This window comes from Peromyscus eremicus, chromosome 16_21 (assembly GCF_949786415.1).
Source record: "Peromyscus eremicus chromosome 16_21, PerEre_H2_v1, whole genome shotgun sequence".
Lineage (NCBI taxonomy): Eukaryota > Metazoa > Chordata > Mammalia > Rodentia > Cricetidae > Peromyscus > Peromyscus eremicus.
In genome coordinates, this window is record NC_081432.1 from 3,171,721 (window position 1) to 3,188,303 (window position 16,583).

The 16,583-nt window shown below is 59.2% G+C and overlaps 1 protein-coding gene across 1 annotated transcript in view; it reads right to left on the reverse strand.

The window, feature by feature from the left end:
• Col11a2 (collagen type XI alpha 2 chain) overlaps window positions 1-16,583 on the reverse strand; it is a 29,124-nt gene that overhangs the window by 2,865 nt on the left and 9,676 nt on the right. The window contains exons 9-62 of the mRNA XM_059282439.1: window positions 15,415-15,474; window positions 15,288-15,329; window positions 14,755-14,817; window positions 13,889-13,963; window positions 13,348-13,434; window positions 13,052-13,108; window positions 12,816-12,869; window positions 12,680-12,733; window positions 12,543-12,596; window positions 12,404-12,457; window positions 12,183-12,236; window positions 12,055-12,099; window positions 11,914-11,967; window positions 11,436-11,480; window positions 11,127-11,180; window positions 10,915-10,959; window positions 10,736-10,789; window positions 10,502-10,546; window positions 10,221-10,274; window positions 10,088-10,132; window positions 8,964-9,017; window positions 8,536-8,643; window positions 7,799-7,852; window positions 7,477-7,530; window positions 7,328-7,372; window positions 7,036-7,089; window positions 6,875-6,919; window positions 6,729-6,782; window positions 6,581-6,634; window positions 6,385-6,438; window positions 5,932-6,039; window positions 5,713-5,802; window positions 5,487-5,540; window positions 5,168-5,275; window positions 4,939-5,046; window positions 4,793-4,846; window positions 4,631-4,684; window positions 4,392-4,499; window positions 4,168-4,221; window positions 3,903-3,956; window positions 3,649-3,702; window positions 3,471-3,524; window positions 3,082-3,189; window positions 2,711-2,764; window positions 2,469-2,522; window positions 2,304-2,357; window positions 1,646-1,699; window positions 1,332-1,439; window positions 1,185-1,238; window positions 1,024-1,077; window positions 695-802; window positions 530-583; window positions 296-331; window positions 39-92 (exon numbers count right to left, since the gene is read on the reverse strand). Coding sequence (XP_059138422.1) covers window positions 39-92; window positions 296-331; window positions 530-583; window positions 695-802; window positions 1,024-1,077; window positions 1,185-1,238; window positions 1,332-1,439; window positions 1,646-1,699; window positions 2,304-2,357; window positions 2,469-2,522; window positions 2,711-2,764; window positions 3,082-3,189; window positions 3,471-3,524; window positions 3,649-3,702; window positions 3,903-3,956; window positions 4,168-4,221; window positions 4,392-4,499; window positions 4,631-4,684; window positions 4,793-4,846; window positions 4,939-5,046; window positions 5,168-5,275; window positions 5,487-5,540; window positions 5,713-5,802; window positions 5,932-6,039; window positions 6,385-6,438; window positions 6,581-6,634; window positions 6,729-6,782; window positions 6,875-6,919; window positions 7,036-7,089; window positions 7,328-7,372; window positions 7,477-7,530; window positions 7,799-7,852; window positions 8,536-8,643; window positions 8,964-9,017; window positions 10,088-10,132; window positions 10,221-10,274; window positions 10,502-10,546; window positions 10,736-10,789; window positions 10,915-10,959; window positions 11,127-11,180; window positions 11,436-11,480; window positions 11,914-11,967; window positions 12,055-12,099; window positions 12,183-12,236; window positions 12,404-12,457; window positions 12,543-12,596; window positions 12,680-12,733; window positions 12,816-12,869; window positions 13,052-13,108; window positions 13,348-13,434; window positions 13,889-13,963; window positions 14,755-14,817; window positions 15,288-15,329; window positions 15,415-15,474 — 3,363 coding nt within the window. The remainder of the gene's footprint in view (window positions 1-38; window positions 93-295; window positions 332-529; window positions 584-694; window positions 803-1,023; window positions 1,078-1,184; window positions 1,239-1,331; window positions 1,440-1,645; window positions 1,700-2,303; window positions 2,358-2,468; window positions 2,523-2,710; window positions 2,765-3,081; window positions 3,190-3,470; window positions 3,525-3,648; window positions 3,703-3,902; window positions 3,957-4,167; window positions 4,222-4,391; window positions 4,500-4,630; window positions 4,685-4,792; window positions 4,847-4,938; window positions 5,047-5,167; window positions 5,276-5,486; window positions 5,541-5,712; window positions 5,803-5,931; window positions 6,040-6,384; window positions 6,439-6,580; window positions 6,635-6,728; window positions 6,783-6,874; window positions 6,920-7,035; window positions 7,090-7,327; window positions 7,373-7,476; window positions 7,531-7,798; window positions 7,853-8,535; window positions 8,644-8,963; window positions 9,018-10,087; window positions 10,133-10,220; window positions 10,275-10,501; window positions 10,547-10,735; window positions 10,790-10,914; window positions 10,960-11,126; window positions 11,181-11,435; window positions 11,481-11,913; window positions 11,968-12,054; window positions 12,100-12,182; window positions 12,237-12,403; window positions 12,458-12,542; window positions 12,597-12,679; window positions 12,734-12,815; window positions 12,870-13,051; window positions 13,109-13,347; window positions 13,435-13,888; window positions 13,964-14,754; window positions 14,818-15,287; window positions 15,330-15,414; window positions 15,475-16,583) is intronic.

Consider the following 16,583-nt stretch of genomic DNA (forward strand, 5'->3'; position numbering starts at 1 on the left):
CCAGAGCAGCGGGTGCGGCCTCCTCTCTCCTCACTCACCGGGTGTCCTGGAGGGCCCTGCACGCCCTTCTCTCCCTTGGGTCCGGCCGGGCCCTAACAAAGGAATTAATGAGGTCAAGGAGGGATCAAGAGATTGAGCATAGGGTCGAGGTCACAAAAGGGTCAATTTGGTCTCTTGGCAGAAATGAGGGGTTCCCCACTGAGAAGGGGGAGGGTGTGCATTTGCCCTGGAGAGTCAGGGTTAGGTCCAGCTCAGGGAAGGCAAAGTCAAGGCTAACAGGTCACAGGTCACTCACTGTGGCTCCTTTGGCTCCTTTGGGGCCAGCAGGTCCCTGTGAATGAACAGAAGGGGTCAGCACAGGAAAGGGCACAGGAATGGAGAGACAAAGTCACAAGTCCCCGGGACCCTGGGTTTCTATGGGAGGGACCTGGAGATATACAGAAGAGAGAGCTGGGAGACGCCAAGGACCGTCCTGGGAGGTCTGCAGTGGGGTGAAGGGATTAACAGGAGGGGTGGATGAGGTACTTACGGGCAGGCCAGGAGGCCCTCCAGGACCGATGGGTCCAGATGCTCCTGGGATACCCTAGAACAACAGCATGGCGAGAGATTGGGTCCCTCAGTCCCTCCACCCCACAGCCCAGTTCCCATCCCCACCTCCAGCATGAATTCCACCCTAGCCCTGACCTGTACCCACCGTCTCTCCCTTCTGTCCGGGGGAGCCCTGAGGGCCAGGAAGGCCGCGGTCACCCTTCTCCCCTTGCTCTCCAGTCGGCCCAATCAGTCCGATGAGACCTGGGTGGCCCTGGATAAGGGGAAAGGTGGTCATCGGGATGCTGGAAGAACGAACACAGATGGAGAAGGGCAAAAAGACAGGGAGATGGATGTGGGACCTGGAGAAAGCTTCAGCTGGGAGTGACCCCATGCATAAGACCCCGAGAGCCGGGTACTGGAGGCCAGAAGCAGAGCACTGCCGTCCTCGTGGGATCTGGGGCTGAGACGCACGGTCCAGCACCTGTCACTCACCTTCTCTCCCTTGGCTCCAGCATCACCCCGGAGGCCAGGAAGCCCTGGGGGTCCCTGTGGGGAGACAAGAAGTCACTCTCCCCAGGGCTGGGACCAGTTCACCTTCCACTTCCTCCCTGGCTCTGGCCACTCCAGAGCCCCCATATATCCCAGTCACTTACCACAGGACCTGGGGGTCCAGCCTGGCCTGTGGCTCCAGGACGACCTTGTTGACCCTAGAGATTAGAGAGAACACCCCAGGGTCAGGAGGATTGTCCCCACATTACACACCACCCACGGCCTCCCAAATCCTTCACACTGCAACTCACCACTGAGCCTGGCAGCCCCCGCAGACCATCAGGGCCAGGCTTTCCTGCTGGGCCTGCAGGACCCACAGGGCCTGTCTTTCCTGGTGCCCCAACAGCACCAGGGTCCCCCTGAAACACACAGAGAGAGCTTATCCTCAGAGGCAGAGGAGACGAAGGAGGTCTAAGGTGGGAGGGTGAGGCAGGGAGGAGGGGGTACCAAGCCTCAGGCGCTGGGGGCCCAACAGGGAAGAGGGGGACAAGGGAGGCATCTGGAGACAGAACATGAGGAAGGGGAAGGCAGGGTAAGTCCCAGCGCCCAGGGCGGCCTCTCTCACCTTGGCTCCCTTCTCTCCTTGTCGTCCCTCTGGACCTGGGGTGCCAGCAGGTCCCTGAAGAAGAGGGCAGGGAGGAAGTGATAGCAGAGACCAGGCTCAACTCAGCTCCCTCCTGTCATCTTACACACACACACACACACACGCACGCACGCACGCACGCACACACACACACACACACACATGCACGCTCACACACGCTCACACACACGTACATACTCATACACACACACCACACATACACACAACACACACACACACACATACACATGCACACACAGAAAGGACCATTCACAAATACTGAAGACAGGAGCAACCACGCCCACTGTTAAAACAGAGAAGCTCTGTGCATGTGGTGAAGAGCCGCTGGCCACTTTCCCTCATCCCACCTTCTGCTCCAGCAAACTAAGAGGCTAAACCCAAAAGGAGGCTTCTGGAGAAGCCTCATGCTGTGTCCATTCTGATAGGTCAGTAAGTAACACAGACTAAAACCCAGGGACAAAAACACCCCATGTATCAAACACCCTGAAGATGGCCAGCTGCGTGTACCACACACAAACCAAAGATAACCAGATAACGGCATCTCCCTGCCCATCACTTGACATCACCTCACCTCCATCCACCCCACTCAAGGACAGACAGCTGCATCTACATCACTTACCCGCTTCCCAAGGGGTCCAGGGGGCCCGTTCTCCCCGGTGGGACCAGGGGATCCCTAAGGAGGGAGGATATGAAGGGTGAGCAGGGCTCCAGCCAGGAGACCTCTGGGAACAGGTACAGACCAAAGGCTTGGGCTCAGTGGGAAGAGAGGGCACTGGTCACTCACAGGCTGTCCTGGCTCGCCATCCTCTCCCCGGTCACCCTTGGCACCATCCTGGCCCTGAAGGAGTGAAACTAAGTCAGAAGAGGGTCCCCAACCCGGCTGGCATCCTAGCCAAGACTCACTCCTGCCATCTGCCTCTCACCCTGCCAAACCCTAGCTCCACGAGACCCAGGCCCACCTGCTAACAGAGGCAAACCCACAAAACCCCACAATCTTGACCCCTCCCCTTCCTCAATAAGACTTACCCGTGGGCCAGCTTCTCCAGGGGGCCCAGGGTCCCCAGGAAAGCCAACAGGACCCTAATCCAGAGGGGGAACAAGATCAACATCACAGCTCCCTCAGGCCATCCAGAGCCAACACAGAGCACGGACACCTGTCACCCTTGCGTCCCTCTTCCCTGCCTCATCCCTTCAACCTCCTTTATGCTCCCAAACTCACTGTGGGAGATCTCTCACTTCCCTCTGCACTCTTCTGCAGAAGACCACATTTCCACAGCCTCCCTCCTAGGTATCACCCCCACTCTTGGGCTCCCCACATCCAAGGTGCTGATGCCCACACACACCAGTATTCCAGGGTCTCCCATTCCCAGAGCCCCTCCTTTTATCCCCAAACTCACAGGGTTCCCCTTGGGGCCATCATCGCCTGTAGGGCCTTTAGGCCCTGGTGGTCCAGCCTCTCCCGCCTGCCCAGCCTCTCCTTTCTCACCACGTTCACCACGTGGGCCCTGCAGGGTGAGTGGAGGGAGCAGATGGTCTCAAGGTGGTCTGGAAGGTCAGGGAAATGGTCTACTCTCAAGACAGCCTCAGCCTCAGCCTCCCCTCCATCACTTGGTGACCATGGGACAGTCAGGCCTATGGGGAGTGTCCTGGCCCCTCCTCAGGCCAGAGATCAAGCCAGGAGCAGACTCCTGGGCTGCGGAGGTCCCAGATCAAGACACAGAAAAGGTGAGAGAACAGCTGAAAGTCAAAAGGGGTCAGGGGGCAAGGCCTCGGGATTGTCACTCACCTTGACACCCGGCTCACCCTGGACGCCTGGAGACCCAGACTCTCCCGGCTCCCCCTACAAAGAGATGAGCATCAAAGTCCTCCCAAAGCCTGACAACCCCACATCTCAGTCAAAAATAGGAAGAAATCTAACCCTCACCCCCCTGACAAGAGGGGTCCATTCACCCCTCTTCAGCTACCTTGTCTCCAGGGGGGCCCAGGTTCCCAACACCTCCAGGGGGACCTTGTGGGCCCTGGAAGAGAAAGAGAAGCCATTATGAGGGGAGACGGAGGCCTGGCTGAGCCCAGCAGGGAAGCGGTGGCAGAGGTCCCAGGGCCACGGGGCTTCTCTCGGTACCTGAGACGGGACTAGGGTTTATGGTCTAGGGAAAAGGAGGCAAAAGACTGCTACATTGGTCTGAAGGGACAGGGGACAAGGGGCAAGATGACTCACGTCAGCACCATTGGGTCCAGCGGGGCCGCGAGGTCCTGGAGGGCCAGGGGGTCCCTGGGCGGGTGGGGTATGAATACATCAGGATGGGGAAGGAAGGGAGAGAAGGAACTCCAAGGATGAGCAGGACGGTAGGACTGTGTCAGCAGAGGTCCAGGCAGAGGGCGGGTGGCGGGGCTACATGCAAGCCGTGAGGCCGGCAGTGGAGTGTCAGGCTGGGGACAGGCGGGGTGGCAGGTGGGTCTGGGCCAGTGAGGGTCACACTTACCATAGGCCCCACGTCTCCTGTTTCTCCCTTCTCCCCAGAAGGTCCTGGCAGGCCCTGTGCACAGACCCAGGTGACCAGCCCATCCGACACCCAGCCCATCACTCAGCCCCACAGCAGGCCCAGTCCTCTGTCCCCACCTCCCCAGTCTTCATCATGTGACTGGCAGAGTGCTCACAGACCCATCCAGAGCCTTGCTCTCAGGCCCTGTCCCCATCCCAGCTCACCTGGAGGCCAATGGGTCCCGGGGGCCCATTGAATCCTCTTGTCCCTTCATCGCCTTTGGCTCCAAAGTGTCCCTGGGGCCCCCGAGCTCCAGGCTCCCCATCAGCTCCCTGGAGCAGGGACGAGGACAGAACGATAGGTCACAGGTCATGTGTCCTCCATCCATAAACTCACACAGACCTGAGCACCAGGCACAAGGACAGTGGGGAAACTGAGGCAGGCTAGACTCAGAGGCACTCACCGCAGCTCCAGGCTGCCCCACAGGACCGATGGGACCAGGAGGTCCAGGAGGGCCCTAGGGAAGAAAGGAAGTCAGAGGTGCCAGGACAGGTCAAGGGAGTGTAACAAGGGTGGGATGAGGTCAAAAGCCAGGAGGTCAAAAGTCAAGGTCACAAATGCTTACATGCTCGCCTTTGTTCCCTTTGGTACCCTTCTGTCCTGGGTCTCCCACCTCACCCTGCAGGAGAGGAGATATGCAAATTAGATCGAGGTCAGAGGTCAGCAGTCTCAAGTGGCAAGAAGACTGGACATATCTGTAGGTTCCCTCACCTTGTCCCCATCTTCTCCAGCCACACCTGGGGGTCCCGCTGGACCAGGAAGCCCCACAGGACCCTGCACCCCGTCACGGCCAGTGGGACCAACAGGGCCCTTCTCACCCTGCAGGAAACAAGACAAGAGGTGACGCCTTGGATGCAGCCTCACCGTCAAGCATCTCCACAAAACACCCTGGTGGCCACCAGCCCTCAGTTCACAGCTCAGCCTCCTGCCCCATGCTCACCGGGACGCCTTTCTCTCCTGCTGCTCCAGGGGGACCTTGTGGGCCTGGACGCCCTGGGGGACCAATGGGGCCTCCTGATCCTGCTGCACCTCGCTCCCCAGGGGAGCCCTGAGAGAGAGAGATGAGTCAGATCCTCCAGGAAGGAGACTCCAGGACCCCTGACCCCGGATCTCAGAAAAACGGTGAGTCAGATGCATCCTAGCTGACCCCAAAGGCCTTCTGCCCCGGCCTGTGGCTCCTGCCACATCCTGCCCGGCTCCCCCCTCACTCATCCCCTTTCCTGGTTCCTGCCCGCTGCCTCCCGGGGCCCCAGACTCACTGCAGGGCCAGGAGGGCCAGATGGACCTTCATTTCCCTTCAGACCAGGTCCACCCTATGAACCAGATTTAGGACAACAGGTGAGATGGGAAGGGGAGCCTTCACAGGCATGCGACCCCAAAAAGGCGTGCTGGGAAGTATGGGCCAGTGAGATGAAAACAGGGAGTAATAGCAAGGGGCCAGGAGGTGATGACCCTGTAGGCTGTTGGCTTTGGGGTTACACTCACAGCAGTGCCTGGGAGGCCTCGCTCTCCTGGGAAGCCTCTCAGACCAGCAGGACCATCCTTCCCTGGGGCCCCAGGGGGACCAGGATCACCCTGAAATGAGAAGAGGGGTGATAAACCATAATTTGAACAGAGATCTCTGGCCCCTCAGCTCCACACTGGCCCCTTTCTTGCAGCCTCCCAGCCCCCCAGCACCTCCCCGCTGGCCAGCCCCTCACTGACCTTGGTCCCTTCCTTTCCAGCTGTTCCAGGCAGTCCTTGCTCTCCAGGAGGTCCTGGGGGGCCAGGGTGACCTCTCTCCCCCATGGGACCGCTTTCCCCAGCTGCTCCCTGGGAAAGGCACAGTCTAAGCTCAGCTCTGTCACCCCAGACCCCACTCTGCACCCCCAAAGTGCCAGTCTAGGGCCCCTTAGTCTCCCCCAATTGTGGCTGGGACACTAATGCTGCTCTCCTGGCTGCTGGGGCTTACCATCCCCAGTGTGGCCCCGCCACCTTGTGTCACAGCTGGGAAACTCCTCAGAGAAAGAGAGAGAGAGAGAGAGACCAAGAAGGAGCAGAAACACAGGCCCTCAGCTCAGGGTCCCTGCCCAGGCAAGCAGTAGGCAGGGCTGTGTCACTGGAGGAGGAGGCCCCTAACTCCAGGTCTGGGGTACGCTCTCTCCTGGGGAAACATACCTGAGGTCCCACCACTCCAGGGGGCCCTGGGGGGCCGGTCTTCCCTTGGAATCCCTGAGAGGAAAATGATAGAGTGAAGTCAGAGCAGGAAGGGACAAGGGTGGGTGACCCTGGGACAGGAAGTGCCAGGCTCCCAGGGCAGCTGGCTCAGCAGGATCCAAGCCCCTCTTCACCCTGCACCCCTGGAATCACTTACCACTTCTCCCCTCTGGCCTGGGTGTCCCGGCAACCCATCCTTCCCTGCAGGGCCCTGGAAAAAGGTTTGGGGTCAGGTGAACTCTTGACAGGGAAGAGGAATGGGGGAGAAGGTAATGAGTTGGGTCACAAGTCAGCGGTCAGCTTACCGGAGGGCCTTTGGGGCCAGGAAATCCATTGGGGCCTTGAGGGCCAGGAAGACCCTAGAGACAGGGATGGGTGGGTGAAGCTCAGACTCTGGATGAAGTAGCTCAAGTTTCTTCCCCGGGGATGCAGGGGACAGAGCCATACTCACCCTCTCTCCGGGTGGCCCATGGGGACCGTCACCACCTGATGTTCCCTGTGGGAGAGTAAGATGGACATTTATTAGCCATCCCCCCAAGGGAAGACAGTGGAAGTGGGTGGGGCTCAAGGCCCAGCATCAGGAGACAACACAGCCTGGCAGAGTCCACTCACCTTGGCTCCAGACTTCCCAGTGGCACCTCGAGGTCCCCGCTGACCCCTTGGGCCCTAGGGAGACAGAAGGGGGAGGTCAGAAATATCCTTAAGTCTTGAGGAGCCCTCCATGCCGCTGAGGGTGACTTTGAACATCGGATCTTCTTGCTTCTACCTGATTCTACATTGTCATGCTCAACTGATGCAGAGCTGGGGAGGGAACCCAGGGCCTTAATGCGCACATGTGGTACCTTACCCACTGACTACCCGCCCAGCCCACCCCTCGGATCTTGTGTCTGCCCACAGCACTCACCGTGGGGCCCCGTTCTCCCCGAGGTCCTGATTTTCCAGACAGACCCTGGTGGGAATGAAGTCAAGCAAACATTAGCCAAGGTAAGACTCCCACAGCGGCCTCTCCAACCCTCCAGCCCCGCCCTCTGCACCCCTCCTCCCCCAGCTTACCCGAGCTCCCTTCTCTCCACTGGCTCCAGGAAAACCAGGAAACCCCAGGGACCCCTGTGAGGGTGGAGAAGGAAGACGTGAGGGGAGGGGCTTCGGGAAGGCCAAAGAGGGTGAAGAGAGGCCACGGAGGGAGGCAGCAATGGCGCCACCCGGGGACGGCCTTGGGAAGACCCCACTGCTCCGTAGGCCTCTTTCTCATCTATACGATGGGAGTTAGCTGAATCCACTCCAGGGAACCCCACACTCTGCCAGTCTATGCTTCCCGGGGTCAAAGGTCAAGGAAGGGACAATGAGGAGGGACAGAAAAGGGGCATTGCATCACCTTGGGACCCTGGCGTCCGGGGTAGCCAGGCAGCCCAGGAACACCTAGCTTGCCCTGTGGAAGGACAGAATGCAATTAGGAATGATGGGAACCACAGACACCTAGCAGCAACACTCCCCACAGAAGCCCCACGGGTTTCCTGGCAGACTCCCCCAACCCCATCTGTCTCCTCAGACTAAATCTGCAGCTCTACTGAGTCCCGAAGTCTGTGGTCCAGCCATCGCCACCCCATTTTCAGTTCCACCCGCCCCAGCACCCACTGCTGTACTACCCAGCCAGACCTCTCACAGCCTCTCCCCTCCCTGAGGAGGCTGCAGAGCTGTGGTAGGAGACAAGGGCCCTGCAGCTCACAGCCTGGCTCTGCCCTTCACTGCTGGGTTCACAACCATCCTAATGTCCCACACCTGCCAAAAAGCTTCATGTCTGAAGCGGGATTGTGGTGGGGCTACCTGCAGGACTGACAGGACAAGGCCTCAGAGCTCCCCTGCTCCTTGACTCCCCTCTCCACATGCTCACCCCAACTTGCACTCCCATGTCCTCGTGCCTGTCCTACCAAGGGTCTTTCCTTGACTTCTTAGGCACCCGCCTCAAGGCACTGGTACCCAGCAGGTGCCGTGCATAGAGGCACAATTAACTCATAGCGATCTTCCACCGAGTCACCAGCTTCCAGATGGCGCCCCATGTCCAGCTACCCCAGGGGCCCAGCCACTATCCCCCATCTCCTTCATCCCCATCACCTTCTCGCCCATGAGCCCAGTGGGTCCAGGGTCCCCAGTAGGTCCAGTGCGTCCTTTCGGCCCTTCAGGGCCGTCTTCTCCCCTGGAACCAGGGACTCCAACCTCACCCTGAGAGGAGAGTGGGGAGGTGAGCGTTGGGGACAGAGGTGGGTCTAGGCCCCCAAAGGAGAGAGAGGTTCCAGCAAGGCTGGGGGGTGGGGGTGGCAGGTGTCTGATACTGCAGGACAGCAATTCCCACACGAAGAGAGAGACTGGAGGGACCGGTGTGGCCCACTATGTGGCTGCCATCTCACGGGGACACAGCTCTAAAGGGGCCCAGCAATGGAGAGAGAAGTCTCCCATCTCAAGGGAGCAGAGCAGGGCGGCTCAACATGGAAGAGCAGTGGGGTGGGGGATGGGGAACTGGGTGGGTAGGAACTTCCACTCACCCTGTCTCCTTTCACGCCTATGTCACCTTTGAACCCAGGAAAGCCATCCTCGCCCTGAGAAAGACAGGGGTGAGAGGGTACCACGGAGGAGGGTGAAGGTTGGGGGAGTTGGCGCAGGTTCAGGGAACACGGGTAAAGGGATTTTAGAAATGGGAGGGCAGTTGGGGTACTGAGGGAGAGCGGGGCGGGTGGGCACTGAGGGAGAGCGGGGCGGGTGGGCACTGAGGGAGAGCGGGGCGGGTGGGCACTGAGGGAGAGGGGGCGGGTGGGCACTGAGGGAGAGCGGGGCGGGTGGGCACTGAGGGAGAGCGGGGCGGGTGGGCACTGAGGGAGAGGGGGCGGGTGGGCACTGAGGGAGAGCGGGGCGGGTGGGCACTGAGGGAGAGGGGGGCAGGTGGGCACTGTAGGGCACTGAGGGAGAGGGGGCGGGTGGGCACTGAGGGAGAGGGGGGCGGTGGGCACTGAGGGAGAGGGGGGCGGTGGACACTGAGGGAGAGGGGGCGGGTGGGCACTGAGGGAGAGGGGGCGGGTGGGCACTGAGGGAGAGGGGGGCGGGTGGGCACTGAGGGAGAGCGGGGCGGGTGGGCACTGAGGGAGAGCGGGGCGGGTGGGCACTGAGGGAGAGGGGGCGGGTGGGCACTGAGGGAGAGCGGGGCGGGTGGGCACTGAGGGAGAGCGGGGCGGGTGGGCACTGAGGGAGAGGGGGGCAGGTGGGCACTGTAGGGCACTGAGGGAGAGGGGGCGGGTGGGCACTGAGGGAGAGGGGGGCGGTGGGCACTGAGGGAGAGGGGGGCGGTGGACACTGAGGGAGAGGGGGGCGGTGGGCACTGAGGGAGAGGGGGGCGGTGGGCACTGAGGGAGAGGGGGGCGGTAGGCACTGAGGGAGAGGGGGCGGGTGGGCACTGAGGGAGGGGGGGGCACTGAGGGAGAGCGGGGCGGGGGGGCACTGAGGGAGAGTGGGGCGGGGGGGCACTGAGGGAGAGCGGGGCGGGTGGGCACTGAGGGAGAGGGGGGCGGGTGGGCACTGAGGGAGAGCGGGGCGGGGGGGGCACTGTAGGGCACTGAGGGAGAGGGGGGCGGGTGGAGGAGCCCAGGTACTTGGAAGCCAAGCGCACAAGCCTTACCTTTTCACCCTTGTGGCCCTTCAGGCCCCGAATTCCATCCACACCCTGGAATGAGAGGGAGGGCAGAGGTCACGTGATCAGCCGAGTTAGAGTACTGAGCCCCACACCCACCCAGCCCCTGGTAGTCGGTTACCTTGACACCTCGAGGGCCTGGGTATCCTAAAGGACCCTGTGGTCCAGAAGGCCCCTAGAAGAAGAAAGAGAGGGACTTATGCAGGTCCTCGGGATGTCACTGTGAGGGCGTCAGGGGGTGGGAGAACACAGTAACAACACTGGGGTTGGGGGTGTCGTGGGGCTTAGACACAGAACACTGTCAGAGCCAAGTGAAGGGTGACAGGAAATCCCCAGGACTCTGAGCCCCTCCCCCGAGCTGAAGACACCCTCAGAGAGTAAAAGAGGTGTGGAGGGTCTCACCTGGTTCCCTTTGGTTCCAGGGGGACCTTCCTTCCCTGGGTGACCCTGTAAGAAGGCGGCAGAGAATGTAACTGCTGAGCCCAGTAGTCCCCAAATTGCGCTGTGCGCTAACAAAGCCAGTCCCACAGGCAGCCGCCATGAGTGACCTTACAGCAAAAGGTACACACTGGTGGACAGTCACTGAGGGAGTTTGCCCGTGACATGCTGAGCAGAGTAGAGATGAGGGGCACTCACCGGGAGTCCGTCTGACCCAGGCATGCCAGGGAGCCCTGGTTTCCCACGAGGGCCCTGCAGGAGGATGAGGAAGATCATGGTCACTAAAGAATTAGGATTTCACAGCCAAAGTCCCAGGAGAGAGGGAAGCACTCCTTGCCCATCCCCAGAACCTGATGCCCTGAGATTCAGTCACCCACCTTCTCTCCATGAGGACCGACGGCACCCTGGGGTCCGGGGAGGCCCTGCATGTGGAGAAAGAGAAGTCACCTGAGCCACAGGGCTGTGCCATCCTCTACATCCCCATTAAGCATGAGAGCAAGAAGGGCCGGATGACCTGTCCCCATCCAGAGTGTGGCCATGGGGAGGCCTAGGGCAGTCACTAAGTTGGGAAGAGGGCAGGACCACTCACCTGGGTCCCAGGAGTGCCCTGCTGTCCAGGGGGCCCTGGCTCTCCTTGAGGTCCCTAGAAACAAGCAGCCAGAGAGGGCCAGGCCAGGGCCAGGCAGGGGTCAGGCAGGGGTCAGGCAGGGGTCAGGCAGGGGTCAGGGAGGGGTCAGGGAGGGGTCAGGAGATAGTGATAGAGGAGAGAGGATAGGAAGTCTCAAGGGCAGCCAAGAGGACAGGGTCAGGGGACAGGAAGGGGTTCAAAATGGCAGCCAACAGGGCAGGGTAAGGGACTTGCAGGGATAAGGGCGGGGTCTCTATGCCAATCACTCACCAAACTCCCTTTGGGGCCATGGGGACCATCCATGCCTCGAATTCCCTGAAACACAAGATGGGGTGAGCAGGCTGGAAGCTGGGGCCAGGCCAGGAGCTCTGTGGTTTCTGAGAAGCCTGGCCTGGTCATCCCAGAGGGTGGATGGCAGACGCCCGATCAGACCACGCATTCATCTCAAAGCCAGGCTGGCCTAGCCTGTCCAGATCTGCAGGGCGTGGGCCTGTGGGTTTGAGGGCTTCTGTTCTGTTTTCCTTGAGGATTTTTGTTGTTTGGGGCTACAGCCAGAGCCCTGGTGCACTGCACCATACGGTCCACAGGGACTTCTTGGGGGGAAGCTGGAGCAGAAATAAGTGGGGTCCAGAAATGGAAAAGCTCATGGGCAGCGGAGGAAGGGAGGAAGGAGGAACGCAGTTAGGAAGGGTGGGGAACTGGAGAAGTCAGGGATAAGGTCGGGGCTGGATGTCAGCGTGTCACTTACCGGCGGCCCTGGAATACCAGGTGGACCTTTGGGGCCAAGAAGTCCTCTGGGTCCCTGCGTTCAGAGTTGACAGAAACAGCATGAGTGAGTGACAGGGAATGTGTCCCTTGTGGCTTCCCCAGGGCACCCCAGGACACTCACAGACTCTCCGGGCAGCCCCCGCGGCCCAATATCTCCATCATCACCCTGGAGAAGGAAGGGTTATTAAATGAATCAATCTTGCCTTCTAGACTTCTGAGTGCAGCCCCTGTCCCGACCATGGCACTTACCCGCTCTCCATCTTCGCCAGGAGGCCCAGGAAGGCCCTGAGCACCCGTATCACCCTGGAAAAGGAGGGAGCAGTGAAGAGGAGTCTCGGGTCCCCTTATACAGGCCGATACCAATCCCTTCCCTGCTGAGCTGCTGAGCTCTCCAGCCTCTTACTCTGAGGTCCCTACTTCCCCCCTACAGATCTGTCCCCATCATTGCACCCCGCCCCCACCATACCCACCCTGTGTCCCTTCTCGCCGGGTAGCCCTGGAAGTCCGTCAAAACCTCGGTCACCCTAGGAGGAAGAGGGGGAAGAGAAGTGAGGTGAGCCCTGGCGGGCAGGCCAGGCAGCCACAGGTGTCAGAGGATAAGCACACTACCTTCACACCAGGTTCTCCGGGCATCCCGCGGGCTCCGTCAGCACCAGCCCGGCCCTGGGGGTACAAAGCATATGTCAGAAGAAGTAGGGACGTGGTCCTCTGTCCTCCAAGCTCATTTCCATCCCTAGAGGACTCACCCTTCGCCCAGCCTTGCCAGGAGGGCCTGTGAGGCCCTGAGGTCCTCTGGGGCCCTAGTAAGGGGAGAGACAGGGATGGTTAGTGAGCGTAGACCAGAGGGACACTGGGCAGCAAATCAGACATGGGGATTGTCACCTGAGGGCCCAGGTCTCCGGATTCTCCTTTCAAGCCAGGGCTCCCGGGCTGACCCTGAGAGAGACAGGATGGCCATATTGAAGGACATAACCAACAGTGATCTCAAAGGGTCCCCCAACCCCAGCCGCAACACCCCACCAAAGGAGCAAAACAACTTTTGACTTGGTTCTCTGACAAACTATCTACAACTACACACACAGATAAAGAAAGGCTACTTTATCATCCAACCCACTCACCAAGGGTCCAGGGCGGCCCGTGTATCCCATGGGGCCAGGGGGTCCACGGAGTGCCAGCTAGGGGAGCGAGAGGGTCAGCAGAGATGAGAGGGGGCATCTTGGGGGCCCCAGCATACCCCCAAATGTGTCCTTCCTGTATCCAATCCTCATCCCGTGACCTTTGCTCTCCAGCTCTCCTCAGCCTAAGCAAACCCAGGCTGTCCCCACCCTCCTTCCACACCTCCCTATGCCCCCCCCAAGCATCTTCCCTTCCCACCACACCCCTCCTCTACCAGCACCCCTCTGTCCATGCTCACCCTTGCCTGCTGCAGAATGGCCTGGGCCTGGGCCTCCTGGGCGGCCACCACGGGGCCCTTGTCACCCCCACTACTGCCAAACCGGAACTGGGGGGCACAGAAGATACACATTTCTCTCCAGGAAATTCAAGTGCCCTCCAAGCCAGAGACGCCCTTCAACGTCTCGTCCGTGCCCCTGGCTCTGGCTAGGCACTCAGAGGTTTCAGAGTCTCCCTCCCTCCCACCCTCCTTCCCACCGTAGCCACCCAATACCCTCCTCTGGTTCTTCATCTCCCAAAATATGAGATTTCTCTGCCCTGTTTTAGATGATCCATGTTTGGTTCTAGGTCTAAAGAGGCTGTAATCTTCCCACCCCCAAAGATCAAGTGCATCAGTTGATGCTGTGAACTCCAGCATCTCCCCACCGCCATCGTCCACGTGCTGAGAACTCAGGCATGCCCCAGCATGCCCAGCTTTTCCTCCACAGCCTTCTCGGTTAGTTCTTGGTGATACAAGCACTCCCCCTCCCCCAACCTGTTTCAAAGCCCAGAAGATAACTCACTGGGAGCATCAGAGACGTGCCAGGAGGACCAGGGGCTCCATCTGATCCGGGGAGCCCTGCCCGGCCAGGGGGGCCCTGAGTGGGAAAGAATAAGAAAAAAGGGAGCCAGGAGCATGTCAGAGATCATTTTGAAATCCTTCCCTACAGGATCAATATAGACATCTCTAGAGCCCCCCTGAATGTTCTACCCTGTGAAAATGTAGAGATACCAGCTTGCTGTCCTCTCCAGCTACAGTGTGCGCCCACACTCTAGGTTATGGGGAGCACAGTCAGGGTAGAGTGTGTGCCCACACTCCAGGTTATAGGGAGGACAGTCAGGGTAGAGTGTGCACCCACACTCTAGGTTATGGGGAGCACAGTCAGGGTAGAGTGTGCATCCACACTCCAGGTTATGGGGAGCACAGTCAGGGTAGAGTGTATGCCCACACTCTAGGTTATGGGGAGCACAGTCAGGATAGAGTGTATGCCCACACTCTAGGTTATGGGGAGCACAGTCAGGATAGAGTGTATGCCCACACTCTAGGTTATGTATGGGGAGGACAGTCAGGGTAGAGTGTGCTCTCACACGCCAGGTTATGGGGAGCACAGTCAGGGTAGAGTGTATGCCCACACTCTAGGTTATGGGGAGCACAGTCAGGGTAGAGTGTATGCCCACACTCTAGGTTATGGGGAGCACAGTCAGGGTAGAGTGTATGCCCACATTCCAGGTTATGGGGAGGACAGTCAGTGTGCGCTCACACTCCAGGTTATGGGGAGCACAATCAGTTCTTCAATTAGCCAGCTGATAATGGATTACTGAACACAGCACCCCACAGGGTACAAGTGGCTCCCCTGCAGCTATCCCCACCCCCAGAACATTCACTTACCCTCTCTCCAGGGTCTCCAACTGGGCCTGGGTTCCCCTGGATGCCAGGGGGTCCAGCCAATCCCTGAGGGACAAAAAGAAGGAATGTCAGATGTGGACATCAGACACATGGCTGAGAGGTGCACATCGGACAGAAGAGGGCGTGTGGCTGGGGTGCATATCGGACAGAAGGACATGTGGCTGGGGTGCACATCGGACAGAAGAGGGCGTGTGGCTGGGGTGCATATCGGACAGAAGAGGGGCATGTGGCTGGGGTGGACATCAGACAGAAGGACATGTGGCTGAGGTGGACATCGGACAGAAGGACATGTGGCTGGGGTGGACATCAGACAGAAGGACATGTGGCTAGGGTGGACATTGGACAGAAGAGGGAGTGTGGCTGAGGGGTGGTCTCTACAGCAGAGCTGTGGGAACCTGGTGCCTGCTTTGGAAGCACTCTTCAGAGTGGAGATCTGGACATACTTGGGCAAGCTACAGAAGGACCTGCAGGAAACGTCTCTAGTAAAAGAAAGGCAGTTTATACAAAACACTCACCGCAGGGCCTTCGGGGCCAGGGGGGCCCTCTACGAACATACCCTGTGGGGCCAGACATGCAAAGTTAGAGGCCACAGGGCCAGCACCCACCCCTTTACTTCCTCCTCCCGCCCACCATGTGACTCACGGGCTCCAGCACCGCAGGCTCTCCTTTCTCTCCCTTCAGCCCCCGGGGTCCGTGGGCAACCTGAGGGAGACACACATGTAGCCCCCAGTGGGGCCCGTGAACAGCTAGGCCAGCACAACCGACCTATCCCAACCCCAGCCTCACCTGCAGGACCTCCCAGGACTCCAAACCCCAGCATTCCTCTTCCTGGGGACCCTACCCTGTCACCAAAGGCTCCTTCTGACCCCAGGAATCCTTAGAACCTAGAGAGAGGTCTACTTGCTCATCCTAACCCCACCTGCTGAGTAAGTAGGTAGGTTTACTTCTTGGGAGTGAGAGTTAAGACACGGAACTGGATGAGAATCTGATTTTAAAAGCTATGGGTTTTCTTCCAGAAAATGAAAAACATGTGCCCTAATATATAGAAGTTTACCTATAGCTTTTTTGTTATTTGTTTGGAGACACTCTTAAGAAAAGAACGCGGTGTACTCACGGCTGCCCTCAAACTCAGTCCCCCTGCCTCAGCCTCCCCAGTGTTGGGATTATAAGTGTCACCACCATGCCCATTTCTAATTGTAATTTCTAGCTGTAAGGAGTTCACAAGTTAAAAAAAAAAAAACGCCCTTGAGGGGCTGGGAAGACGGTTCAGCAGTTAAGAGCACTTGATGCTCTTGCAGAGAACCTGGGTTTGGTTCCCAGCACCCACATGGTGGCTCACACCACCTGTGACTCCACTTCTAGAAGATCTAATGCCCTGATCTGACCTCTACGGGCACCAGGCAGGCATGCATGTGGTGGAGCTATACATAAACACACACACACACACACACACACACACACACACACACACACACGAAGGAGATTTAGAAAGCTGTTGCCCCTGATATCCCACATTCTGGCCTCTCAACTGGATATCGGGGAAAATGCAGCTCTTAGGTTAGTTACCCAAACCTCAGAAGTAACCCTCACAGTCCCCTAGTTCTCTTCCCTGTAGGAAACTTCCCCTACTCCCATCTCTACCCCAAGTCCACCAGCCCCTCCCTCCCACTCCCACTCCAATTCCCACTCCAAGCTCTAGGCCAGACCAAAGACAGAGAGAGGATGAAGGTCATCTGCTACCACCCCCAATTCTCCCCACAAAGACCTTCACAATCCCCGCTTCCACCCCTATCTTGGCCAATTAGATGTGA